The 27,235-nt window shown below is 41.0% G+C and overlaps 2 protein-coding genes across 3 annotated transcripts in view; one reads left to right on the forward strand and one right to left on the reverse strand.

The window, feature by feature from the left end:
• Positions 1 to 369: 369 nt before the first annotated feature.
• LOC109984065 (alpha/beta hydrolase domain-containing protein 17A) lies at positions 370 to 8,152 on the reverse strand. Of its 2 annotated transcripts, none has more exons than XM_020634077.3 (6): positions 7,956 to 8,152; positions 7,168 to 7,253; positions 6,117 to 6,619; positions 5,671 to 5,865; positions 4,702 to 4,881; positions 370 to 2,944 (listed from the first exon to the last, which is right to left on the reverse strand). In XM_020634077.3, the coding sequence occupies exons 3-6, from the start codon at positions 6,617 to 6,619 to the stop codon at positions 2,719 to 2,721; spliced, it is 1,104 nt and encodes a 367-aa protein (XP_020489733.2). In that variant the 5' UTR covers positions 7,168 to 7,253; positions 7,956 to 8,152; the 3' UTR covers positions 370 to 2,718. The 2 variants fall into 2 exon arrangements, with proteins under 2 accessions (XP_020489733.2, XP_020489732.2); XM_020634076.3 differs by having other exon boundaries at positions 6,117 to 6,622.
• Positions 8,153 to 9,605: 1,453 nt separating this feature from the next.
• The window catches only part of LOC109984046 (semaphorin-6B), a 33,791-nt gene continuing 16,161 nt past the window's right edge, over positions 9,606 to 27,235 (forward strand). Inside the window, exons 1-2 of the mRNA XM_020634046.2 lie at positions 9,606 to 10,191; positions 26,197 to 26,320. Of these exons, the coding sequence (XP_020489702.1) occupies positions 26,215 to 26,320 (106 nt within the window). The 5' untranslated portion in view covers positions 9,606 to 10,191; positions 26,197 to 26,214. The remainder of the gene's footprint in view (positions 10,192 to 26,196; positions 26,321 to 27,235) is intronic.

The following is a 27,235-nucleotide window of genomic DNA, read 5'->3' on the forward strand; positions in this document are numbered from 1 at the left end:
AGTGAGAGTTCAGCACATGTTCCCTTAAAAAAAAAAAAAATGCAGCCACTGTCACTGTAACTGATGGATCTCCTGGAACATGAAATGTTTTCGCTTTCTTGATCCTGTACTTCTCAGGTCTACAGAGTGCTTGTTACATAATCAATCTTGATGTTAGTATCTTTGATGCTGGCCTGTAGAAGACAAGTCAATAGTAATGAAGACACACAAACTTACATTTTAAACCCTTATTACACTTTGGATGCTTTGTACAATAGTGCTGAACTTAAGACCTGCTTTTGTCATGCTTGATCTGATATATATATATAAAATGTGTAAATGCACTGTAAACTACAGTACTTGTAATGTGTGTGTATGCATGTGTGAATAGTGTTTGAGTGTGTGTGTGTGTGTGTGTGTGTGTGTGTGTGTGTGTGTGTGTGTGTGTGTGTGATGATGTGCAAAGGTGCGTGTGGTGGAACCTGCACCACACCAACAGTGAGAGGCTCAAATATGGCTTGTGTCACACATGGAGCGTGCTGCCACCCATAAGAGAGCTTCCTGTACATTTAGGGCCACTGAGGTTAAACAGAGCGAGGAGGCATGACGTCTCGTCCTGGCACCGGATCTGAATCACACTTTGCTAGTCATAACGTCAACACGCCAGGTTCTGAAACACACAATCCATGGCCCAACACTACAACAAACACGTTCAGACTAATTACAATAAGACAAAAACATTGGGGGGGAAATGTGCATGAGGAGATGGACTAAACTGGGTAATGAGCGCTACTGGAACAACACTTGTTCAAAGAAAAAAACTGTGCTGTAAGACCACAGGTTAATCAATCTCATGAAGAGTTGAAGTGAGGGATTATTCTGAATAGATTTCCTACTTTGGTCAACTGAACAGCTTATTTGTCACCTTATTCCCTTAACAGCCTCCAAATCGAGCCAATGAATATCACTATGAAAGGGGAAAATTGCCAATAAAGACTACAAATTATTCATAAACCATCTCAACAGCCTCACTCTAGGAACTTAAAGGAATAGTTAGAACTTTAGGAAACGCTTAGTAGACTCTTTCGCTGAAGGTAACACAAGAAGAATGATACCACTCTTATGTCTATGAGCTGAATATTACAAGCTGCAGTGCACAGGCTAGCTTGACTTTGTATAAAGGCTGGAAACACTGGAAAAAAAGGACACCTGTCTGTACAAAGGTAACAAATCAACCTACCTGCACCTCTACATTTAGAATCATTTTTGTTCAATGTATACAAAAATTGATTTGTAAAAGTTACACATGGTTTGCTGTAGACTTGTTCCTACTTCTTGTCTCCATACAGTCCCTGGCTACAGATGAAGAGTGGTATAAATCTTCTCAACTTACACTCACCTCACTAGCATTTTACCACATTTTTGAACTACTCCTTTAAATCCGAATTATTCCCAATCAATAAACATCACACATCAGTAAATTCTTAAGGGTCTACAGGCTTCACACTGGAGTGAGCGGATCAAATTTGACATGAGAATAACAAAGTAAACCTACACAGCTGTTCTATTAAAGCTCAAGAGTCGTCATCAACACAAACAGAATGTGGCCCCCCAAGTTTCCCTTGCACTACGACACTATCGTTTATGATCATATACAGTAGGAGGACTAGGAGGGAAAAAGCAATCAAGACAAAATTAAAGTTATTCCCTGTAAGTTGCAGTTGCAATACTGCGGACTGTAAAAAACTAAACTTGCAGCACGGCCAGATAATGAAGTGTAAGCTGGCCACTCTATGATCTCATCAGAGTCAAAACTGAGGGAAAGTATAAGATATCTAAAAATATTCAAGCTGTGACAGATTTCCAGACCAGTCCTTGTGTTTCCACGATAACTGACAGTAAAGGGAAGGAGATGGACCCCCAAACCACACAAGTAAAGTAGGGTAGTGTTAGCTGGACGACAGTAAGGGAAATGCCCTGGTAGTCAGATGAATAACCATTAACAGGTAAACATGAGGCGGAGGGGGGAAAAGGGAGTAGGGTGCACCTGCTTGACCAGTGTTAGTCCACCGGAGAGAGAGAACTGGTCGAGCTGCGGAGGTATTCTTCATTCAAACACGCGCATTGGGGTGGGGTGGGGGTTAAGTATTGAGAAGTCTTCATAAGCCTCCTTCACTTTCATCCGTCCAAGTCTTCAGGATGTCCTTCATTTCTTTCAGCACTGCCTAGTTCACACACATACAAACATGCACTCTCACACATTATTCAGGTGTCCATGGAGATATGAGTACACACTTAACAATTACATCTACGGCTCATATTCACCAACATATCATACTTTAAAATGACATCTGTGTGCCTTTAACAGACAGAGTAATGTTGATGCCTACTGTGTCACATTGTAAAGCTGTGATTCATAATGTTCCCCTGTTAAAAACCTAAATCTCAGTTTTTGTTTTAGTGTTTTACAACAAACCGCTGCACAGATGGATGCAGCGGGTTACTTATTAAAAAGTGGTCTCACCTTTAACCGTTAATTATTTTAACATATGTTGTGTTAAAAAGTAACCTTAAGGTGTTCCGCTTCAAAGACAAACAGATGTGACAGAAAAAAAATAAAAAATAAAAATCACACATTTGTTTAGGTAGATTTCTCACCCTTAACAATCACACATGCTGACATCACATTCACTCAGTCACACTGTCATTCATACAAACAGAGAGGCTGTTGTTTGTTTCTCAGGCGTGCTGTGCAGCCAGGTCCTGGTTAATGAAGCGCCGTAGCCTCTCCAGGTACTGACTGTAAAGCTCAATGTCGTTGTGACCTGCTCCCTCCACCCAGAGGGGCTCCACGGCCTTGGGGCAGCGCTCAAACAGGGCGAGGCCGTGCGAGAAGTCGATCACCTCGTCCTCTGTACCGTGGATGATGAGCACCGGTGAAGGGATCTTCGACACTTTCTCAATACTGGAAGAACAATGAAGTAGGGTGTTAATGTACTGAACAGGTAATTGTAAGACAATCCAGGAAACAGGTTTATCTTTTAATCAGTAATGACTATGAAAATATACAGAGTCCAAAATGTTTGAGAATTATGAAGGTGACTTCACATCAAATCTGTCTTTGAGTATCACCGACCATTTGTCATAATCAGTGAAACTCTAAAAGGTCATGAAAGGTTTGTGGTTTCTTATTTTATGAAGCAACTAGAGTTGCTTCAACAACAGCACATACAGTGTATACAGTTATTCATCCATTCATATGGATTCTAATGGGGACAAGTTTTATTTGCATACATTCAGATACTTGTAACGTTTCCAACCATCTGTATGATCAAAATATGACTAAATCCAAATGAAATTGTACATTTTCTAAGAAAACCATCTATACCCTCTTTAATAACCAAATGATCAGAATCAGTTCAGAAATACTTAATTATACTTTATATTGATGAGTTATGTTTACCTGAATAATTAAACGTATTCTTCACCCATTTGTATAAAGCTTTGTATAATTAGAAACCTGGTAGTATTTTTGAATGGTCGTGCATCCCGCCCTCATTTTCCCCTGAGACGGGATATCTTTGTATTTTTAAGTCTGACAAGGAGCCTCCGATGATGCAAAAATCGTAATTTTGCATCATCAGCGGCTGTTGTGGTTAACGGGGAGTGAATCTACATCATTAGTTCCTCATATTTTCGACCACTGAAGCTACAGACCTATCACAGATCAGTGGGTGGGACCTCACTCCCAGAAACGAAACTTAACGTCCACCATATTGCTTGGAAGCTATGCTAACAGGCTCTATGGAGAAAGCTGATAGGAACCGACAATGGCGAAAAAAGTATGTTTCAACTTCAAACTGATATGGATGAAGAGGATTTTGAAGGCCTTGTGCTCGAGTCGAATGTTTGTGGCTATCTCTACGAACCGCAGTATAGCAGCGAGGCAGCTGCTGCCAACAGGCGGGTGTTATGCCTCGGCTGCAGCGGCTGCTGTTGATTTATTTATTTATTTATATTTCTACTACATGTATGACCCAATGTCAATACAGATTCATGTTTCAACAGGTGAAATATCCCTTTAAAGTACATTATCTCATGCGAAGAAAACAAGGTCTCAAGTAATGGGAATAACCGAACAATAATATTTTGCAAAGCCATTAAGCCAATAATTATTGCCCAAAATGTTATTGTATAACCGCAGAGTGTAATGTCTAAATAGATGGGTATATATATAAAATAAACTAATGGTTAAAAAATGAAAAAAAATTAAATTATATAGTCTTCTTCATTAACCAGACTTTAGTGCACAGGGAATTACAATAAGTGTATACAACTTCCACAGGATCAGAGACAGATGTGTCATAATGATTCAGTGTAGCAACAAAAATATTATTTTAGCTTGGAAACATCGGGTAACAGCAGAGGAAATTGATTATACGACAAGAATGGGCAGAGAAGTTCCGTTATTATTTACATACCAGTACTTTCAATAACAGTTATAATTTGTCCCCATTCAAATTTGATGTTACTGACTAAACTCAAGGAAACACAGCATCAGTTTTCTTCCTTTCACAGCTACTTTGAAGTTTAGAATGGTGTGAATAACTGAATATAAAAATATCTTCTGAGAGTTATGTCACTTCATACTTTAAGAAAAGAAACATAATTATTATTTTTTTAAATGCCACCACATAATAATCTGTGTTGAGAAAAACTTACTTGGGGAAGGCATCAAAGCAGTACGTTTTCTTAGTGTCGGGGAAGGCCACTCTCATTCCAGAGGTGAGAGGAGAGTGGAGGACCACAGCAGCGCACTCAAACCGAGACGCCAAGTCGACTGTGGGCACTGTGCCAATGCTCTGTCCATACAGGATGATATTCTCTGGGCTGATGCCGTACCTGAGACAACACACACAGATTTCCGATCAGACCATTACAATTCATTCCATTTCAGTTTGCAAGACAAGATGTGCCTAAGGATTGATGCAATGTATAAAGTGTGCATATGTCCTTACATTAACATGGTTGGGTACGCTGTACAGTCCAACACACCAGAACAACTACCCCTGGTTTTTATGTTAATAATACAGTTCATTTATTCAAACCAACAGATGCTTTGAAGAAGATCTATATCATTGGTTAAGTCTTGCAAAGAAAAAATCTGGATTATGCAAGTACATTCAGATCTTTTCAACATCAACTCAACTTCAACTTTATTTGTCCCCGGAGGGCGATTGGTTGCATCACTATTTCTTTATACAAGTTATACATTTTTTAGAAGCCTTCAAAAATTCCCGACACCACCTGGGAGTCTAAGTTTCTGCCAACACTAGGTTCTTTACACAAGCTGGCAGCAGACAAAAGAGAGGATTGTTCATTATATTTTAGATGCTGCCACTTCTTGCAGAGCACAGTGTAACAGCCAATCATCAGCCTGTTTGATACAGAGCCATTGCTGTGCTTTGATTCGACTGGTTGATGGTCAAAAGGAGGGTAATGTGGTCAGTAGGGACACAGGTTGTGTATAACTTTGCCAACCAAATGTTATTTTTACTCGAAGTAACTGGACCTCGATGTTAGTGACTGTCACTTCTTAATACCAAAGATGCTCAAATTGGCATTTGGTGTTTGTTTATTGTTTATTTTTGGACACTGTGTGATGGGACCAGACTGTTTCTATCTGCTTACCGAGAGCGCAGGGCGTGCCAGGCAGCATCAATGTCAGCATACAGATTTTTCTCAGAGGGCTTGCCAGTGCTAACACCGTAGCCTGAGTAATCGTAGGAAAAAATGTTGCAGTTGATGCGGGTGCCTAAGCCGATGTAGAAGCTACTCATTTGGCCAAGGTCTACTGCATTGCCATGGGAAAACAACACTGTAAACCTAGGAGACAGAAAGAAGAAGAACAACAAAGTTAAACAGCAGTCTGAGACTAAGCAGGAACTATTCTGAACCTAATAAAATAACGTGATAGAATTGAATGACTAATAAAAAATACGTAAGCATTTGGTTTCCAACAAAAGAAAGAAGAGTTGCCCTTTATTAAGAACAATCAAAACCTAGAGTTAGAGGGTTGTGTGCGCAGGCAGAATAAGTGTGTGGGGATGGTGTTCAGGGGGTGATATGTGTCTTACCTTGCATTAGGGGCACAGCGAATGTACATGCACCCAACCCTGTTCCCTCGGCTAGATCTAGTTAGGAACACGTCCGTTACATCCAGCTCTCTCTGTGAATACTGGAACTCTGCTCTCTCTGTGAGGTGAAGCTTCCACCTGGGCTCATTTCCACCGCTACTACCGCTGGCGCTGGCAGTGCCACCTGCAGTGCCACCTCCTCCACCACCTCCTCCACCACCACCTCCTCCGCCACCTCCCCCTACACCACCACCACCACCACCTCCGCCTCCCCTGTCACTTCCACTACTAGTGCTTAGCCGGGAGCGCAGTCCTGGGGCTCCGAGAGAGGGCAGAGCGGAGCTGGACCCTGAGGCAGCTCCAGCTCCAGAGCTTGGATCTGGGTCAGGGAGAAGGGCGTAGGTTGGCTCTGGAGGGAGGAAAGCCAGCTTGGCTGCAATGCGGCTGGGGCAAGGAGGGCAGCAGAATAGGCAGCATAGCTCTCTTATAGACAGACCGTTCATCTTCTGGTCAAAAATAACATGGGAGACAAAGCAATTAGTTGGAAAAACAGTATGAGGACAGTATGCAGGAAACTTAATCTTTCAGTATTGATTCACTGCAGGGTTTCCATCAGTCGTGTATTAGCAGTTTTTAGAAATGCCTTATAATACATCTCCACTGTTATTGGAAGAGATCATTAAATTTAAAAAAAATATGAAATAAGATTTTCTAAGATTTAAGCAAAAATTAGCACTAAAACTACACCACTCATCAAAAGCAGCATATTAGATTTATCTGTTTTTTTTATTGTCATCTAGTCACAAAATTGATTTGTGGTTGGGTCAGGACCAGCAGGATTCATACGTCTTCCACCTCTGTCTCATCCTCTTTTGCTTTGTGGTACAGAATCAGAGAGAATTGTTGCAAAACTGGCACACAAAAGAAACCACATATTTCAGAGGTTGGAAGAGACATAGGAAGACATAAAACATAAGATATGGTGTTTAAAACCTGCGTTAACAACTTCTGGAAGAAACCCTACTCCAATATAATTTTAAAAAAAACGTACCTGGATTTAGAAATCCCTGGCTCTTGAAATGAATTGGCACACAAAGGAGCCAAGGTTTCTTGTTCTAGTCACTGAGCCAGCTGGATCTTAATACAAGAAATGATAACATATTGACATTGCTTGACATCATGTGGCAACATAATGAAGATGATAAACATGTGTAAAATGCATGAAGGCCTGGTGCTTGAGTGTGGCTGTTTGTACATGACAGTAGCATTGAGAAGATAAAACAAACAGGTCCAGTTAATTAAAAATAAACACACATACATTGGGCAAAAAGTTTAAAGTAACCTGAAAGAACAAAAATTGAGGTAGAGAATTCTGATATTCAAAATAAACATGTGTGAGGAACATAAGGGTTAGAAAGTATTGTGTTATTGTCATATTGTTAACACACCAACTACAGCTTATTAAAGATAAAGTTTATGTATTTATACCAAGGCTGCTAAATCTCACAGCGGGATGATGTGAGTCAGATGTCCTGGTGTGATCTTGATTAAAACACATCCTCTCACGGCCGCAGAGAGACTGATATGCTAATGTTGCTACATGGTTAAATATTAACCTCTAATGTTAGCCAGTGATGTGGGCACATAGCAGGTGCAGGATGTTAACCATGCATACATGCAATTTCCAGAACAGAGAATCGATCATGTCCTTTAAGCAATTCAAAACTCAGTGAATAGCCAAATGGAAGCTAGCAGTCAAAAAATATAATCACTGGTTGTTAGCAAGGAAAGCCGCTAGCGGCGGCGGCTAGCGAGCTAGCCTGTAAGCTAGCTACTTACCGATTCACAGTAGGTCGGCAGGCAGGCTGGTGTGCTCATACAAATACAAAGATGCAGCACAAGACTTCGAAAAACCTTCTTCCGCCTTGACATTTATGTATTTACTCATATGCAATGACATTTGTCGTTGGCTAGCTAGCTGAAATTCATTGCAACCAGATTCTTTTTTCTACTACTGCCCGTCTAAACCCGGAAGTGACGTAGGAGATGGTTCGTTTCTAAAAACTTTATTACAATTGCGTTAATATTATTTATCCATATTTAATTTATTGTTTAATGAAATGTCACAAAAATGTTTACAGGTATGTGTAGTAATTTAAACTATGACGACTCAAAACATTTTTACAGTTTTGTCCCCACAAAGCTCAGTTTTCTCAGTCAAGACAAAAGGATTGTTGTCAATAAATGTAATTCTTTACAAAAATATGTCTTCCGATGGCTTCATTTTAAAATCTCTTGATTTAATATGTCATAGAAAATAATACAAATTATCGAAAACATTTATCTGAATCAGAACAAAAAAAACAGCATAAGGCCATATAAATTAATTTTAATTGATTCACTTCAGTCTTAGGGTTAGGGTCATCTTTAAAAGCCTGAGCAAAATGTTGGAACACATGTTTGGATCCTTCTAAAAAAAAATACAAGTCCTTTATTTAAAATACGAAATCATTTGCAAAATTAATTCTAATACGTTTTTTTTTTTTTGGCAGCAACAGCAAAAATGAGTAGCCTTCTTTAAAGTTCAAATTGTTCTGGTAATCTCTCAATTGATCTCTCTACATTGTGCAAAATGCTTTGTTTCCATCTTTGCTGCATGCCCATAAAAAAATGTCTTCAACTTAGAAATATACGCACAAAAATGAATTAGCCTATATGAAACACTTAATATAATATGGGCTAAATTCAGCATTTTTAAGCATTAGTCTACGTGTTAACAATTAGTTTAATGTTAGAACCTTAAAGGTAGTTTAGTAGTGCTCCTTTATATACAGCTTGGTCGTTTTTACAGCGTTCTGTAAAATAAATCTAATTTAAGAAGGTTTTTTAGATTTGAATGCAAAGTCATATTTTGTGTTATTATTACCGTGAAATAATCAAATACAGTGACGCACCACTAGGCCTACTAATTTAGAAGAATAAGAGTATCAAATATTAAGTAAAACCACACACAAAAAATACAGTTACTAACGTAACTGGAACATCAATTAACATGGGAACTGTAGGCTATTAACCCTTTGCTAAAGCATTACAAAAAAGTTCCGAAATAAATAAGTGGCATTTGTATTTCTATGTATGTATGATTTGTTTCCAAGGAACAACTGGTCCAGCATTTTATAGGCATTTTGAAACCGAATTTAAATGAAACCCATTTCTGTTCACTGTTTCTAACATACACGTTGGTGTCACTTCTCTTTGCAACCTTGCAAAAAGACTGATTAGTTCAAATGAATGTATTTATTTATTTATTTAGTTAGACTTATTGTTTCCTATTGTTTAATACTGTCTGAACAGCTTTGTCTAACACCTATTTCCATAATGATTACACAGAACGTGTGTGTGTGTATGTGTGTGTGAGAGAGAGAGAGAGAGAGAGAGAGAGAGAGAGAGAGAGAAAGAGCGAGAGAGAGAAAGAGAGAGAGAGAGAGAGAGATCCTCCATTCATCATTGATCCACTGCAGGACTGGGTATCAGGGGCTGTGAATTATGGGCCCCTGCTGTCACAGTGACTGCTCTGCGTTTGGACATTTCACCTCGACACTGTAAATTTTGAAGGGGAGGATTTCACATTTTTGCTGACTACTAATCTCAGGTCCATAGTTTGGCCAAAAGCAGACAGACAGCCGGCCGGTACCCCCGACAGAAGACTTAGTGCGCAATTGCAGAATTTGGGATTTTGAGGCTGCAAGAAACCGCATTTTGGATCATAGGTGACCGTTTACTCTGCAGACTCCCTCTCTTTCCAAATGGGAAAGAAAACAACGTTTTGTAGTTGACTGGGCATTTTGGACGCGCTCGCTAAACGGTGATGCTACGGCGGCGCGCAGGGACCGCTGAGGGAAGAGACAGGTGAGGTGCGGCTGAGGAGCTGCTGTTATTTCTCTGAGGCTTTGGATACCGAGAGCCGTGCTATCCATCAGACCCCGTTTCTCTACTGAGAGGGACAAGAGCGACCGGAGAGAGCGAGCTGGCGACTGGCACCTGCCTCCGCCTCCCTACCTGGCCATCTGGTGCGGTGAGTGAGCCAAATGGTGGGACTGGGAGATGATTTAAGTGTCGAAGGAGACTGGGGGGGGGTTGGAGTGGATGAACAGGTATACCGAGCGTGTGCGCATTTTTATTACTGCCACCAAACGCGATGGTGCATTATTTCTACCCCGGGTGTGTTTGGCATCGACCTGGACATGTGTGGACATGAACTGCTCTTTGTTTCTGCTGCAAGTTTCATGTTGTATCTGCATCATCTTTGTCGAAAATCATTGTTCTCTCACGTGTTGCATATGGTCCTCACTGTGCCAAGCCATCATGTAGGTTTGAAGTGATGTCTCAGCATAATAAGAGCTTGTAATTCTTGCACATTTTAGAGCTGCAATGCAAAGACGAGGAATACAAAGCCTGAGGAAATTCGTATGGATCACGACCCGATCGTAATTCGGGACATAAACGAGGCTTATTGCTTTCAGGTGTTATATTTAATTGCTGCCCTGTGACAATGTTTTATTAAATATTTGCTTAAGGTCTCCTGTTAAAGGTCACATGTGATGATTTGGCAGCCCATAAAGCCAATTGATTATGTCATTACCCAGTCACAGTAGGAAAACAGGAGTGGCACTGAGCACACTACATTTAAGAAATTAAACATAGCCTTGTTATTAAAGATTAAGGCAAGAATACCCCATATGTATTTCCTATCATCAAAACTGATAGATCCAAACATAGCTGTTATATTAGTAATATTCTTTAACACATGTTTTTTTTTTCCCAGAATGAATCTTTCTCTCACAATAACTTATCAGCTAAATGGCACTCCACATTGGACCCTCCACAACCTTCTTGGCCCAAGTTAAATGCTCACTCACTGCCATCCCAGCTCTTACTGAAGTGATTTAGTAGTTTTATGTAATTTATTGTTTACAGCTTCATCCTTCACACTAAAAGCTATCCAGCTCTTACTGAAGGACTTTTAACAGCTCCCAGCTGCTGCTGTTTATGTTTGTGTTTGTGAGGTGAAAAGGCAAAAAGAGATGGTTGGAGTTCAAAAAGAAAGAAAGAAAGAAAGAAGAAGAGGGAGAGGAGAGGGAGAGACATAGATATAGACAGACAGACTGGGAGCTACAAAGGATAAAGTGTGGCAGATAGCAATCTGGCATGCAGACTACAGCGAGGATGTAAACAACGGAGAAGCAAATGATGGAGCAGAGAGCTGCAAGTGAACGAGTGCTGAGGAGAGAAGGGCTGCAGACAGCAGTCTGAGCGGGTGTGAATGGTCTCCCTGTTAGCCCCGCTTGCCCACACAGACAGCCACACAGCAGCCGTGCGAGCAGGTGCTAACCCCACCACACAGCCACAGCAGGGAACAACAGGTGCAGCCACTGTTTCCTCCAGCCTCCACCCGCCCATCCCAAAACATCCTCAAAACACTCCCTGCCTGAGCTGAGGGGAACCAAATGGATCCTTCAATCCACATTTAGGAAAATAGCACACAAAGGCCAGGCTTGAGTAATTCAATTAGAAAATTAATTACACTGCAAACAAAGTTGGAAGCACTTGAAGCAATAAGGCCGAACAAGCTGCAGGTAAAAGGCAATCTAAGAGAGCTTCAGGGTGAGACAACTGCCCAGGGGGACATTTAATGAGCTCTATTGATCACACAGGACCCTATTCAATCACACATGCTAAGCCGCAAACACGCCATCTCAAGCACGGAGAAGAAAAAAAAGATTGGATTGCAGCATAATACAGAATGCTCTCAAAGGGAGTAAATCTACGGCAGATTAGTGTGCTGGGGTTGCTAAGGAGCATGTTTCTAGAAATGTGTAAGAAGACTGTCTGAGATCTGTGTGTGTGTCTTTGTGTGTGTTAAATAGTGTGAGATGAATCAGACAGAAGATGTTGGAAGGAGAGAGTTGTTACCTAACAGCTTCTCTGTTTCCTTTGCCAAAAGAATACGTCAAGCAATCAGCGTCACATTTCTCCTCTTTACCTCTACTGCTCAGGGAGGAACATTGACTGTTAGTCTCTAAGCTGCCTCTAAATCTGTTGTTTTTCTACTTCATATCAGACCATGGGATTGATTTGTTTCTTTTTTGCCAAACCACGTAGGACAGCATCTTGAAGAAACCCAAAAATGCTTTTTTTTCCCCAAATGTGATACCTCACCTACTGTAGATTTCCTTGTTTTCTCTCAGTACGAAGAAAACGCCCACTCCTTCTGTATGAAGGAATTCCAAACTGTGTTTTTGTAACGTTCAAAAAAACTTAAAGTAACTTTTTTAAACTAGCTCTATCAACTCCCATCAGCCCCAAAGTAACCACTTCGCTCTGCTCCAGAAAGAAGACAGGATTAGACGCTAATCTGATCAGAAAATAAAGCAAGATTCTGACTAGCACCAAGAGATTTGAAGGAATGCTTATTTTTCTAAAAAGCCGCCAGTAACAGGAGTCTCAGTCTCACATGGGGTGCAGTGTTTATCTGGTGGGATTTCTTAAGTACAAAATCCACATTTAAAAAGGGTGTTGAAGCCTGTAGACCTCAGGGCAGTAAGATCAAAGGGAACCCTCACTGGCCAGGCATCTGCTGGGTGACCTATTCTAGCAGGGTCCTCCTCAAAGCGAGCACCTTAGGGAGTCATTGTGCAGGATTAAAGAGGGCGGAGGGTCACGCAGACAGGTATATTCCAAATAAACTACCTCACGCAAAACATTCTCCTTCTCTGTGCTGACGTGGGAGCTTTTCAGACAAGTTCTTGCAGATGTTAAAAGGTGAAAAGTAGCAGAGGAGCGTCACCTTTTGCAAACTCTGCTGTAAATCGTCCATGGCACTTTAATCTTGAGATAAATGATGGCCATGTGGATGTATGATGTGTATGCGGTGGCTGTATCAGCCTTTGTAATAATGCCTCGCAGTTGTTTTCATGTAGAAACCCCTCATATACTTTACAGCAGCCATGCATCTTCACTTTTATGACTCTGTCTTCCCTGATTCCTCCCCTGAGGTGCAGCTACTCCTTTATGCATCCCTGTGCACATTGTGTGGGCTATAGCGCGCTAACATGTGTGTTCATCTTACAGAGTGTTACTTCTATTATTGTATCACGTTACCGTCAGCTCAGACGCGCCCTCATCTGACAAACAAACAAGCAGTTAAGAGCACATACATGAGTGATATGCAAGTGTGCATGCATATTATATGTGTGTATTTGTTGCAGTGTACGTGAGCAACATTAAAAGTACATTGGAAGTGAGCAACATTAGAAGTACTCTGAGTTGGTTTGTCTTTAAAATGAGCCAGTCTCTTTGCATGCAGCTGCTCCTCCCGTCTAAACTGCCATGCAATTTGGTGGTGAGTGATATCGCAGCTGTTTCAACTCACAACGATGGAGATAGTATAATCTTTCACCTTTTGTGGTCTTGTTTACATCACCAAATTGCAAAGGGAGAAAATGACCATCCACTTCATGCTTTCAGCAAGTCTCTTATAGACATTTTCACTCACACACACAAACAAGTAAAACAATAACAAAATAACCTTTTCTCAAATGCCAGCGCTGAGGCTCTTGACTTTTATTTCTTTTTGGAAACTACAGGGAGGTTTATTTATATATATATATATTTCTTGCCTGCTTGGTCTAGCTTCTTGAATTTCTCCTACTTTTGTTGTCCAACAAATTCAGCGAGGACCTAAGCCAACAGCAGCTTTAGTTATGGCAGCTTAGCCACAGGGATTTGGAAGACTTTTTTATTTGGAGATAAAGGCGCATCCGAGTCCTTTGTCTCCCAGCTACTCGAGATGGTTTTGCAGCCAATGAAGCTTTGTTGTGGCTAATCTTTCTCTCTGCTTCATCCTGTCCTCTCCCACACCCATCCCCTCTTTTTTTTTTGCAACAAACACAACTTTTCTCCCTTTTAATTACGGCTTTTCATCTGGGACCCAGTCACAACTGAGAGGAGAGCAGCAGCAACACAATTATACCTACGAGGAGGAGAGAGAGCTCTCTGGGGAGGTGTTGTCTCTGCGTACGTGTGCGTTGGGGTTGTGTCTGTGCGTGCATACATCATGGGCCTGTGTGTGAGTGTGTGTGTGTGTGTGTGTGTGTGTGTGCACATGTCAATCCACTCACAGGTTCATTTTTGTTGACATTTTGATGTAAGTTGTGTGTGGACTACCTATTGTGAGCTATGATCCTCTTAGCAGGCTTCTGCCAAAAGAGCTATATTTACTCTTACTGGTGATCACAGCACACACAGAGCAACATGATGAGAGTATGAGCTACCTTTCAGCCCCATGCCTCCTTCTATAACAGCAGAGGAGAAGCACTAACAGCATGTGAGATGTATGGTAATGGCTGTCACTTTGAGACAGAACCAATTTAGCATATTTGGAAAAAGATAAAGGCAGCGCAGTGGTTAACAAAATCTGGAAGAAACCAAACCGCAATAAAGCAAACAAATAAGATTCTCTGCAGGTATGAAAACGACAAGAACACCAATTTTCCAGCAATATAGATCATCGGTCTTTGTTCTGTACATAAGAAAAATCTCAACGCTCCCCAGAGACGAAGCTACCTTGAACAGTACAAAATGCACCATTACCACCGCATGACGAACACACTAACAGTACGTTAAAACAGGTTAAATTCTTAGATGAAAAACCCTGTCACTGCTGTGTAATTAGACCACATCTTCATTACTGTCATACGCACTAGTGTGTGTGTGAGTGTGTGTGTGTGTGTGTGTGTGTGTGTGTGTGTCTGTGTGTGTGTGTGTGTGTGTGTGTTCGCGCATGTGTGTCTGTGTGTTTGTGTGTGCGCGCGTGCTTGTGTGTGTTCGAATCTGTGCTCATAGTGTGTGTCTGAGTGCGTGCACAGAATACTCATGTGCTCGCCCCCAGCTTGGAGCTGTGCAGTGAATGTATATGTGCTTACTGCAGTCAAACTCTGGTTAGGAACGTTTGCCCTTGCTGCAGCTTTTGTACAGCACTATAAACGTGTGTGATCGTGTGTGTGGTTGGTTGTGTGTTGTTTGTCATGTGCATTTCTGTGCAGCACCAAAAGTACACTCATCACCTGTTTTATCACCTGAATGTATGATTGATAGATTTTGGTTACATGTCCATTATCTATACGCTGATAATTCACTGCATGCATGCTCTACTGTGTGTTTGTCATATATAGCTGTAATTTGTTTTTAGGCAGAAGGCATGATTGGGGAAGGAGTCTGAGAGGGGATGGAGCTCTCTCTGGCTAGACTCCAGTTCTGTCCATCCTATTTTAATTACCTATGGCACACACCCAGGGGAATATCTCCCTTCCTCTCTCGCCTCTGTATCTCCTCTCCTCTCTTCCTTCATCTCCCTCCTCTCTCTCTCTCTCCGCCATCGCTTTCTCTTTTCATTTTGTCTTTCATTCACTCTAACTATCTCCTTCTTCTTTCCACCTTTCTTCCTCCATGGCACATAACCTAAAAGACAGCGCTGCTGCATCAAGTACCTATGCAGAGGTAACCTTTGAATTAGCATATAAATGACCCTGTAGATTGAATAGTATTTTAGGATATTTAACAGCAAAAGACAGATTACCTCAACTCTGATTAGACCTGTTTCAGAGGAGACAGGCAGCCACTTGAGGGAATATCGCCTCCACCTCGATAAGATAAAGACTTGACACAGTGATTCCACTGCTGAGGAGGACATGATTGTGTATGTGTGAGTGTGTGTGTAATAAGTGTGGATGTTCAAAATCCCATTTGCTCTTGCCTTTGTTTGTGTATGAGTGCATGTGAGCAGGTCTGTTTACCTGAATAAATATCTGGGTGTACATCTCTCTTCACTTTCTTATCATGTGGTTATACCGGCGCTGACACCTGTTATGAGTGATTTCTAATAATTATCTCAAGGAACCATTTTGAATTCGCATTAAAACACTAAAGCTGGCAGTGCTGGCATATATGTTATTCATAATATCACGGTTAAGTCTTAAGCATGTGTGTGACAATTACAGACAGAGCTAATCTATTAAAATATACAATTACTTGGGGGTGTTACCACCCTGTTGTCTGCATCTTAATATGACCTACAGATCACAGTTAGTCAGCTTAGCTTAACACAAACAGAGGAAAACAGCTAGCCTTACTCAGTTGAAAATGAAATATAAGCTGACTGGGACATATGAAGCTCTCTGGATATTCAATCTTATGTGTTTAATCTTTATAACTAGTAAAATGTAAAAACATTAATTAGCAGTTTTTGCGGAGGGTTATGTGCTAGGCATGTAGCTGTTGCCAGAAAGCGGCAGAGACTTCAACAGACAGTCCAATACAACTCAGAGTTGTAACTTTTTCTCTTCACTTTCCTGAAGAGATGCTGGCTGGTGTGTTTCTTTATTCAGACAGATCTAGGAAAGTGGCTTCTCCCTTGTTATTTGCTAAGCTAATCTAAAATGCCACATTTCCTTATTAGCAGAAGCAAATGGGGGACTTACAAATTTGATCGAGGTTTCTTCTCTAACAGAAAGCAACAAAAACAAACTGCATTTCACAAAAGTTGTTTTTTTTCATGAGCAAGGAGTATAGTGAGAATGAATTCCTTTTGTTGTGGATGTTTCTTAAGTTCAACCTTCGGGCAGCAAAACAAATAAGCCAAGAGGAAACTCCTGGTGTTTTGGAGCCAGGGAGAAATGGTCGCCCTTTAATTGTTGCTACAACTGACAAATCCTAATTATTCTGTCTTCAACATTAGAGCTGCTAGTGGGCCAATCATACATCCTAAAATGTGGGATTCATCCTTTGTGAGTCTTAAGATCTATAGTTAAGTCATACATTCTTCAGTGAAGTGGAAATCAGACCATCTGAATGCAAACAAGTGAGAATATTTCTCCATAGTTGCTCTGGTTTCTAGAATCTCTTCTCTAAAGTGATTTAGAGACTTTCCAGCTTGAAATTGAAATACAAAGTCATCACATTCTTATAATTTCAACAATCTATATTTTGCATGCATTTAATTTTTGTAAAAGAAATTACAAAAAAAGAGATATGTTTTCACAAAACAAAGGTGTTCTTAATGCTTTTGCAAGAAATGTGTTAAAATATTAGTTTATTTGATTGAAATGCATCATAAAGAAAAAGTTGTAGCTTGATGTACTCTGTTGGTATAGTTGAATGAATCAGAATTAGCGTTTGTGGGACTCATATCACCCTGTAACTCCTGTATTCTAAACAACTTGAAACTGAAAGCCTTTTTCGGCAGAGAAACATCTTTATTCATAATATACACGCCCTCGTCTTGTTGACGGACAAACTGTGAGATTTACTTTGGAGTCAGATAACTTTTTCCTGAACTTTTTCTGTAATCTTATCTTCCATCATCACACTGTTAGAATAAAAACATGAAAACCCCTCTCAGCTACATTTTTTCAGCCCTTTCCTTTTACAGTATAAATCTGTTAATCTATTTATGAAGCTGTAGTGATGAAGGGTGGAAGACTGAAGTATGAAGGTGACCCACTTCTCCAAGTTTAGCCCTTGTCTGTGTTTCTACCCTCAGGCCTTCTGCTTTATTCCGGGCTTTAACCTGCAAACTGTTCTCAAGGAGCGCGTGTGATGATGATGAGAAGAGGGTGCAAAGGATTCTGTTGGTCTTTATGTTTATGGGTTTGTTAAAACTTTTTTAACCAACAAGATGTATTATCATCAAACAATGTCTCAGAGCTTCCATATGAGACACAATAGAAAAAAGGGTGTTTTCTTCATACGAGTACTTATTTTTGTCAATAATTAAGTCTGTGCCATCGATGCTGACTTTATGAATCTGGTTTAAATATTATTGACTCCAAAGGGATAAAAGATGATCCCCCAGTTAGCTCAATCAGGCTTAAATATTACATATTAAAGGGTGACCCCACTGAAAAAATGCTCAGCACTCTTTTTAAGTGAATGTGTTGGGTTTGAATAAATATTGTCCATTGTTGACCTATTGATTTCAAATGAGTATATAGTGTATATAGTGTCTTGCCAGTGTGCTGATAATATGTGAAGACAAAATCTTTGCAGTTCCCCCATCCCCCTCCATGCTGAGGCAGAGGGGACCCCCACCTCCCTGTCTATCTGCTCCATGTACATGTGAATGCACATACATTTGTGTTCATGTTTAATTGTATGCATCACTGTGTGTATGTGTGTGTATGCTAACACATGTGTGCGCATGAATTCTATGTGTTAGAGGGTGAACCCGCCCTCCTCTCTTATACATCCACTGCAATACAACATCTCTGCCTCGCTTTGCTATTGGTTGCCACGGTAACAAAGGCACCGAGTGGAGTGGCTGCAGCAGCTAGAGAGCGAGCGAGCGAGAGACACAGAGAGAGAAATAACACAGAGAAAGAGAGAGAGATTTTTGAGTGTAGACCTAATCACAACACCAAATTTAACAATGCATGAGAAAACACAGATGAGACACAGCATGTTGCAAAATGCCAACGCGACGGAAACATGTATGCAGATTTAACCTGTCCAGTTTTGGTCATCCATGCACACGCACATATATCACAGGATTAATTAATGTCTAGCTGTAGCTGTGTGCTGCACAGGTCACGGCTCAAGCAGCTCCACAACAGTGCGAGCAGCATTAATGACGTGGGTTTGGTTTAGCTGCTAAGGCCTCTGGTATTTATTTCTCAGTGTTTCCTCATGTTCACTTAATGCCCCTCTGTGCACAGGGAGGAGATCTTTATTCTGTCTGTGTTTAGCAGGAGGAAAGTGTATTGATCTGGCACAGCGGCTTTACTAGTTTGGATGCCTCGTGCAAATATGAACACCGAGGCTACTGAGGAAAGGATCATGGGCAAATATTACATTGATAATGATTAGGTATCTTTTCATGCACTGGAGCTTGCTGCTTCATACTCAGATTAGTTTTAGGAAGGTAAAAAGAAAAAGTGGAGTTGTTGAGATACTTACACATGTATCTCTCTGACCTTTGATACTTCCTAATATTGGGTTTTACCAGGTAAGCCAGTTAATGCACTGCTCTCATACAATCAATTACCAACCCTATTTTTTTTTTTACTGGTTTCGGGTAAGACAATAAAATGACAGTCTTGGCAGAGAGTGTGATTTAATTAATTTAATTTCATAGGGATGATGTAATTAAAAATAGTTCCAATACAAAGCATGAAACAGATGTGTTAGACAAAGTTTAGCTTTAGCTAGTTTTCAATTTTTATCCCTAGTTAGGTCTTTACAGTGTACATGAAAGATAAAAATCTTCTATGATGTTGTCGGTTACAGTTGCCATTCAACATGCTGCCAGTTTGTTACTGTCCTGCCTTGTACATTTATGGAAAGAGGTTCAGGGGCTAGATTGTTGTTGCTAGAGGATGAAGATTATTGTTAGTCAAAACTATTGACTATAAATAGATTGGCAACGTCCCACCACCACCACCTCCTCCTGTTGTACAAAAGTCAAGCCAATGTACCCTCCTGACAGGCACTGACATACTGAGCTAGTCAATATGCCAGGGCTAAGGTAGACTGTGCCACGGTTTTGACGTCCAGCCTATTCTACTAACCAAAACACAGATTAAACTGTCTTAAATTTACGATTAAAATGGCATAAGCCTTTCAGTGCGAAGTGTACAGCAGAACAGATTCATGTGTGGGTCTGAAGCAGACACGTATCTTTGTGAAGTTTCCTCTTTCCATTCCTCATCTACTCTGTATATCCGGTGCACACAGTACCAGAAACCACATTCTTCAACAGAGCAAGAAATGAACACTCTACATAAATCAGCAGGATGAGACCATGTTTTTATAAAAATGTTTTAATTTTATAGATTGACCAGTGTTCCATCTGTTAACATGGAGGAGGCGGATTCTATGACCTTTAAAGCAGCCAGTAAGTAGGGGGAGCTCCAAATGTTTTTGCTTCACTTTTGAGGAGCAGTAACGTCGTCCATACTTGTAGATAGTCTATGGTCAAATCTAGCAGAATTTCAATATTAGTGTTTTTTCCCTCCAATAATTTTCTTACTTTTATCACACTGGTATCAAAGTAATACTCTATCTGCTAATATCCAAATCTAGGTATTAAAATTGGTATTTGGAAAGACAATGGTATCCGAACATCTTCAAGAAAGATGAAATGGATCTCAGTCACTTGCTGCTTATGAGGAAAGAACATATGGACGGACTGATAAGAGGGGTAAGCAGGTGATTCTGCTCCGTCAGATGACCTGCTGATTTGTTAATGATGTGAGTGTTAGCAGGTGATTTGCTAATGGGCCGCTAGATTACAGCATGTCTGTCCCCTTCATTACATGTATCCCACGATAGCCGTGTCAGTGTCATACCATTTGATCCTATCAAGCCAACACAATGTGACACAAAGAGCCTAGCACCCCTCTCCTCTCCCCTCCTCTCCCCTCCTCTCCTCTCCTCTCCTCTCCCCTCCCCTCCTTTCCTCTCCCCTCCTCTCCTCTCCTCTCCTCTCCTCTCCTCTCCTCTCCTCTCCTCTCCCCTCCCCTCCTTTCCTCTCCCCTCCTCTCCTCTCCTCTCCTCTCCTCTCCTCTCCTCTCCTCTCCTCTCCTCTCCCCTCCCCTCCTCTCCTCTCCTCTCCCCTCCCCTCCCCTCCTCTCCTCTCCTCTCCCCTCCTCTCCTCTCCTTTCCTCTCCTCTCCTCTCCTCTCCTATCCTCTTCTCTCCTCTCTTTCTTCTCCCTTGATTTCTTCATACTCATTCTGTCACCAGCAGGATGATTTTTATAGCTTGATGAGCTCCAAGTCTGAAGGCGGGTATCTCTTTTTTGTGTGTCTTTTATCCTTCATTTGTCTACAGGGAAAACTCAGAAGCCTTGATAATCAAATGTCAAAGCGCTGCCCCCGAACCCCTTTATTTAGCCAAGAGCTTTAAAAATACTGTTTGTGCCTTAAGACTGACTAGCAGCAGCCGCGCTCTAACATACTGGCCTTGGTCGAGATCTGATGGTTTACCTTATAGATCAATAACCTTAATCAATACACACTCTAATGAGGAGGCTCCATCAATGATTGGCTGCAGGTATATAGCATGTGGAGGGAATTTGTGTGAGAGAAACACAGAGTGAGGAAGAAAAAAGAGGAATGCTAGACTTTTAACCTGAGCTATTTAATTGCAGTCTTATGTAGTGTAGTAATACATGCCTTATAGCCAGAAGCCTCATTTATCACGTTTTTTTCAGAACACATTTGGATATCTAGACATGCAGGCGTTTGGCATTTGAATTGTACTCTAAATGTTTTAGGACAGTTTTATGCTCCAAAACTGATTTATGTCATGTCTGTATGTCTGCAGAGTTTTGAGATTGGGGAAATGTGAGTATATGAATGAATGAGAGGCGTGTCAGTGTTTTTTGATGTAGTCATATGTAATACAGTGTGTGTACAGTATAAGTCAAAGGGACATTCTCAGCCCTGCAAAATGGTAAATGTTCACACAAATCCATTGTCACACATAATTGTGTTTCATTTTACTTTGGAACTACAACAAGCATAGTGCTCTGCGGATGTAGATAAGAAGTATCATGTAGGCATCGATCAGTTAGATCACTAATGGGGTAGGGGGTAGTACTTAAGGAGTATGTCAAAGGATGCAGCGGTGCATCATTTGTAAAAGTCTTCTTTGCGTCAAAAACGTACAAAAGAGGCATAACATGCAACACTTTTAGAATTGACAAAAATATAAGTTAGTTATCCTGATCAGTGACAGCGATAGTAAACTAAAGCAAGTGTCCAAAAAAATGATGTAGCTTTGGTTGACGTATCTGAAGACCTTTGGTTTCAACATGGATGTCTAATAACTTCAAATTGACTCCTCTACTCATGTCCTTTCCTCTGCAATTGCTAGTAGGAGCCGGAGGGTCTTGCAAAGAGAGAGGGGCATAAAAGAAAACTTGACCCCAACCCTCTATATGACCTACAAAAAACAAAATCAGACAATCAGCAACATGATTGTTTTGCCTTTTTTTTTAAGCTGTTCATCTGGCCGTTTTGCCTTTATTAGACAACTGAAGAGATACAGGAAATGTTAGGAGGCGAGAGTGGGGAATGACATGCAGCAAAGGGTAGAAGTCGGATTCAAACCCACAGCAGCAGCGATAAGGAGTTTAGCCTAAATACATGGGGCACACGGCATAACCACTAGGCTATCAGCACCTCGACTGTGCATTTCTACATAGTTATTTTAAGTGCCTGAAATCACTTCCACCGGGTGTGACACAGGTTGATTAACAGCACTCTGGAGAAACAGCCTTTTTACCATTTCCAATTGATTGGAAATTGATTGATTGCCAAAATCAAGACAAACAAAGTGTCCCACAGCAGTTTTAAAATGAGATGATTATGGGCATCATCGAAAGCATGTTTTTTAATTCAATTTTAAAGAAGTGTAATGGACTTTTCCTATGCTGTGGAATAAGGTGTTGATGCTATTTAATGAAAATACAAGTCCCATTAAATCTAGAATAAAACATATATTGTGTTTGTGATGTGTGTACAGATTTGATGAGTAATGACTCAGAGGAGGGCAAATTTTGGTGCAAACTGCTAAACTAAGCACATGATCAAACTACTCCACAGCCATATGATGTCTAATCTCACTAAAACACGTTTCATTTTATTCCCTCCATCCATCCCTCCAGTCAAAATAGACAGAATTTCATTTAAGCATCAAATTTGGACCCCTCTCATGAAATGGCAGTAATGAAATGAGACTGACCCTGAACCTTAATCAGTTCTAGTTCAGGGAATCCCAATGGAGAGTCAGACGGCGCAAACCCACCTCCCCCCTCAGGGCTCCTCCAAAGCAGGCTGAGATGTCAAACCTGCAATCTTTAGGCTAGAATTTCATTTGAAGTGGCCCCTGTGTATAGTCTGCAGCCCCCATCTCCTCACTGATGTCTTCAAACAGCCTGTCACTCAAATGTATGCACAGTGTGAAGTGTTGGCAACACAGCTGAATGTGCTCATGTATACAAAATATATGCATTTTACATAATGGATGCATTTGTGTACTTCAAATCAGTCGTGTGTTTTTTTTTTCAACCTGGTACAGACAAGCAGAGAGATATATAAAGAGAGAAATGAAGAGGTGAGATGTTGGTGATGGAGGGGGGGAGATGGAGAGATGGAGGATGAAAGAAAAAAGGCGAGAGTTGAAGAAACATGTTTTTCAGGTTGATTTGATGGGATAATATTTCATAAAGCATTTTCTTTTATTTCTAGCCTTCGTTTTTGCGTTTCATCAAAATCTACATTTTCCAGGGATTTGGCAGCGCACTCAGCAACCCAAGACAAAAACAGGAGTGCTCCGCCCTTTCTGTTCCCCTCATTTGTCGTGTCTTTTCTTCCTCTTTCTTTGTTTCTCCTCTCCTTTTAAAATATTCTCACATCAAAGACACAAGCTGTGCAGCTGAGCCACAGGCGTTTGGAGTAAATGCACAGAAAAGCTTCTACATTCAAACGTATGCTTGACGGTGTGGCTGACTTAATTTACGACTGGTAGTAACTCATGTGAAGCAGTGTTGTTCCGCTGTCTCTGTTTTAAATGTGAGGGAGAAGTTGATGGCCTGTTTTTGACTGTTTGACCCCTTTTTGTGGGTTTTCAACTAAGCTAGTAACATGGCTATATGCGCAGCAAAGGTTGTGTGAATGTTATTCCTTCAGGATGTCTCTGGACCTTCTAGTTAATATAAAACAGCCCATAGAGAACCAAATGTATGATTTTTCTATTACAAAAATGGGTGTAAATTAAAGTTTATTGCACCCATCAGTGGAAACTATATTTGGGAGATAGGAGAAGATGCAAAAGAAAAACATTTAAAAACATTACCCAAATCGTACCGGGTTTTCAATAGAAATAGAAGCAACAGGGGACACATTGAAGATGTTAGCACGTTGTGGTAGTGCTTCTCTTGCATGAAAGTTTAAAGAACAATTTTACCACAACCTTTTAAGGCCAAATATGCAACATTCTGAATACTAACATATCAAAAATCTTATATTCCCCTTTGTAAATATTTTGTGGAGTAATGACTTCCTTAAAAAATGTGTAATGTCAAAGTCCCTCTTGGTTTGTTGTTCTGAGCTCTGTGTTCACACAGAAGGGACGACTCTTAGTTCACTTTGTTTATGTCATCCAGAGGTTCAGACAAGTTTCATACATGTTTGTGTGTGTGTGTGTGTGTGTGTGTGTGTGTGTGTGTGTGTGTGTGTGTGTGTGTGTGTGTGTGTGTGAACTCCTTCTTTCTCTAACCATGAGCCCTGCTACCACAAGGGGGGAAGAGATGTGTCCATGAGGGGACGGGGTTGTTTCTCTTCCCCCTCAGGGAAGAAAAAGTAAAAACACTAATTGACAAGTGATTCTATTAAAAAAGGACCTGTAATGAATTCCCCATCTCAATCTCGCATGGAAAGAAAAGGGAAAACAGTAAAGAGAGTCTGCAGATTAGTTAGAAATAGATTAGAGAAGTCATGATGAGAAGCCAGTACGCTAGAACAACGCTAGCATTAGCCAGCATTACATTAGCTAGCCTGCTACTGTTTACAGATATAAGCTAACCTGCAGTTTTTTTTCTGTAGAATAAGGAACCTGTGTTAACCTTGTCTGGGAGGATTTTCATTCTTCGCCGTGATTGTGTTTACTCTCTGGAAAGCATTACAACAGCATGTTTTAGTCAGTCTTCATCTTGTTTACGTCTGTTCCATGTGAGGGGCTAACTCTGATGCACACCATCATTGTAAATCCTTTTCCCATCCGTAATAATGAATGTTTGTGTTATTATGCCTCCATATATAAGGATCTTTACACAACACAAACACAAACAGTGGAAAACAACACACTGACAACTGAGGCGAGCATTAAGGAGTAAAAAGCAGAGAAACTCAGCTCGACGTGAACGAGGTCGCTGCCCCACCTTGCGCCAGTGTTCCAGACTTTTATCTCCCGCATTCATCCTGACTTCTTTCAGACATTTTACTATGGGTCTGGAAGAGAAAACATCTGCATAGTCTGAAGGATATCCGGGTTTACACATGCAACCTACCAGGGAACGTGGGGAAATGTTCAGGAGTGCAATGCTTCCGTGAAAGGGGCTTTCCTAATATCCTGTAGTGAGTGATACACCTTTATTTTTAATATCTTGTATCGTGTGCATGTTGAAGATTAGAGAGAACAATATCTGTGAAGTTACAGCGTTTGTGTATGATGCAAACAGATTTTTTATTAAAATGTTAATACTCCTGTAGTCTGAGCCCAGCCTTATTCAGTTATTTAAATGTGTGGGCTCATATCTTTATACTGCATGACCCCTTTGTGGCCCATTCCCTATTGAAGAGACAGATTTGCTCCTTTTTCCTTTTTAATGATTTAGAGCATTCATGACCTTTGACTTTAGTCCAGCTTTTCCAAGTCAGTCACCCTCATCCCTCCTCTTTTTTATTCTCACTCTCTGATCTATAATAATGAGCTCTCCACTGTTTGTCTCTAATTAGCAGCAATATAACCTCCATATGTCCACAAAGACTGACAAAGAAACATTTACATCCCAAAGTGGCTTTGTAATCCTGGGAATGTTTTGTGTCTCGGTGTGTGTTATGTCTGTGAGCGTCTCCTTCAATTCACACTGCTTGACAATGGAGTGACATTTGTGACAATAGAGCCCCATTACATCACGAAGCAGACAAAAGACGCACATTAGCTCGCTGCTGGAGTCAGGTTGGTGGCAGCAGTCACCCTGCTGCACTTCTGACCCTTTGCTATCAGACACACACACCCACACCCACACACACACACACACACACACACACACCCACACACACACACCCACCCACACACACCCACACACACACACACACACACACACAGACACCTACACACATACCTGTTGAAAAAGTCGATCAAAATGTCAAAACATGCACACTCACACACTCGGAAAATATTGAGTTCACATCAATAACATTTTTACCTTGCTCTCCTTTCTCTCCCTCTGTTAACAGTACATCAGTGTTGCTGCCATGGCGACCCTGGCTCCTCCCCTCACATTTCTTCTCCTGCTGCTTCAACTGGCTGATGGCTCTTTCCCAGAGGAACCTAGTCCTCTTAGCTACGTCCCCGTAGAGGGTATGTTTCTCCCTGCCGCTGTGTGTGTGTGTGTGTGTGTGTGTGTGTGTGTGTGTGTGTGTGTGTGTGTGTGTGTGTGTGTGTGTGTGTGTGTGTGTGTGTGTGTGTGTGTGTGTGTGTGTGTGTGTGTGTCTTTGTTCGTGTGACTATAGACTGTACCATACGAAGAATTGATGAATGGCTCCAAGGTGGATGTGGAAATCAGTGGTCAAGGGTCAGAGCCTTGGTGTGGAGTTGCTTTGAAGCCACCCAGGCATGCAGGAAAAAAAAGAGACTTCACTCAGTCTCTCAGTGGCAGAATTCATAAATAAGAAAGATACACAGGGAGAAAGAGATGATTTTTATGGGTGTTGAGAGGCTGGGGAAGATGAAAAAGAGGGAGACCATTGGATCGGAAGGGTTGATCCAGATGACGAGAAAGAAGGCTGAGGGGTGGAGGATAGAAGGGGAGGAGACAGGTGGAGATGGATCGCTACGTCCTCTCTCTCCCTCCCCTGCAGTCAAGGACAATGAGACGTTTTCCCAATCTGTCTCCTGATGCTGAGGGCTCCCTGTGGAGGCTGATGTCTACCGTCTTTAAAACTTTCTCAGAGTCTGATGCTGCCACTTCCTCTCTCCACCTCTCTCCTCCATCTGTACTCTCTCATTTAGCTGGAATGTTAAATGTAGGAACGAGAAGGAGTGAAATAATAGTAATGACTGCACACAGGTTTTCTCATTATGAAGCTGCATGCATCAAAAAGTTCTTCTGTGGGCTGTAACTGTACTGGTGTTCATCTTTGTCCTTGTTTTTCAAAACAAAAACATCAATATTAAGAGAAGAAACTATTAGAGGGAAAGTAAAATACGCAGTTTTATATCCTGCTTAATATCTATGGGTAAATATATGTGCAAAACAAATGTATGTTTCTGATT

The sequence above is a fragment of the Labrus bergylta genome, chromosome 4, assembly GCF_963930695.1.
Source record: "Labrus bergylta chromosome 4, fLabBer1.1, whole genome shotgun sequence".
In the NCBI taxonomy this organism is placed as follows: Eukaryota; Metazoa; Chordata; class Actinopteri; order Labriformes; family Labridae; genus Labrus; species Labrus bergylta.

Excerpts from the sequence above, each read along its gene's own strand:
- LOC109984065 (XM_020634077.3), bottom strand. The coding sequence starts at position 6,619 with ATGAACGGTCTGTCTATAAGAGAGCTATGCTGCCTATTCTGCTGCCCT. Across the intron at positions 5,866-6,116 it reads CGCTGTGCCCCTAATGCAAG|GTTTACAGTGTTGTTTTCCC; the intron begins GTAAGACACATA and ends TCTGTCTCCTAG. Across the intron at positions 4,882-5,670 it reads TGGCACGCCCTGCGCTCTCG|GTACGGCATCAGCCCAGAGA; the intron begins GTAAGCAGATAG and ends GTGTTGTCTCAG.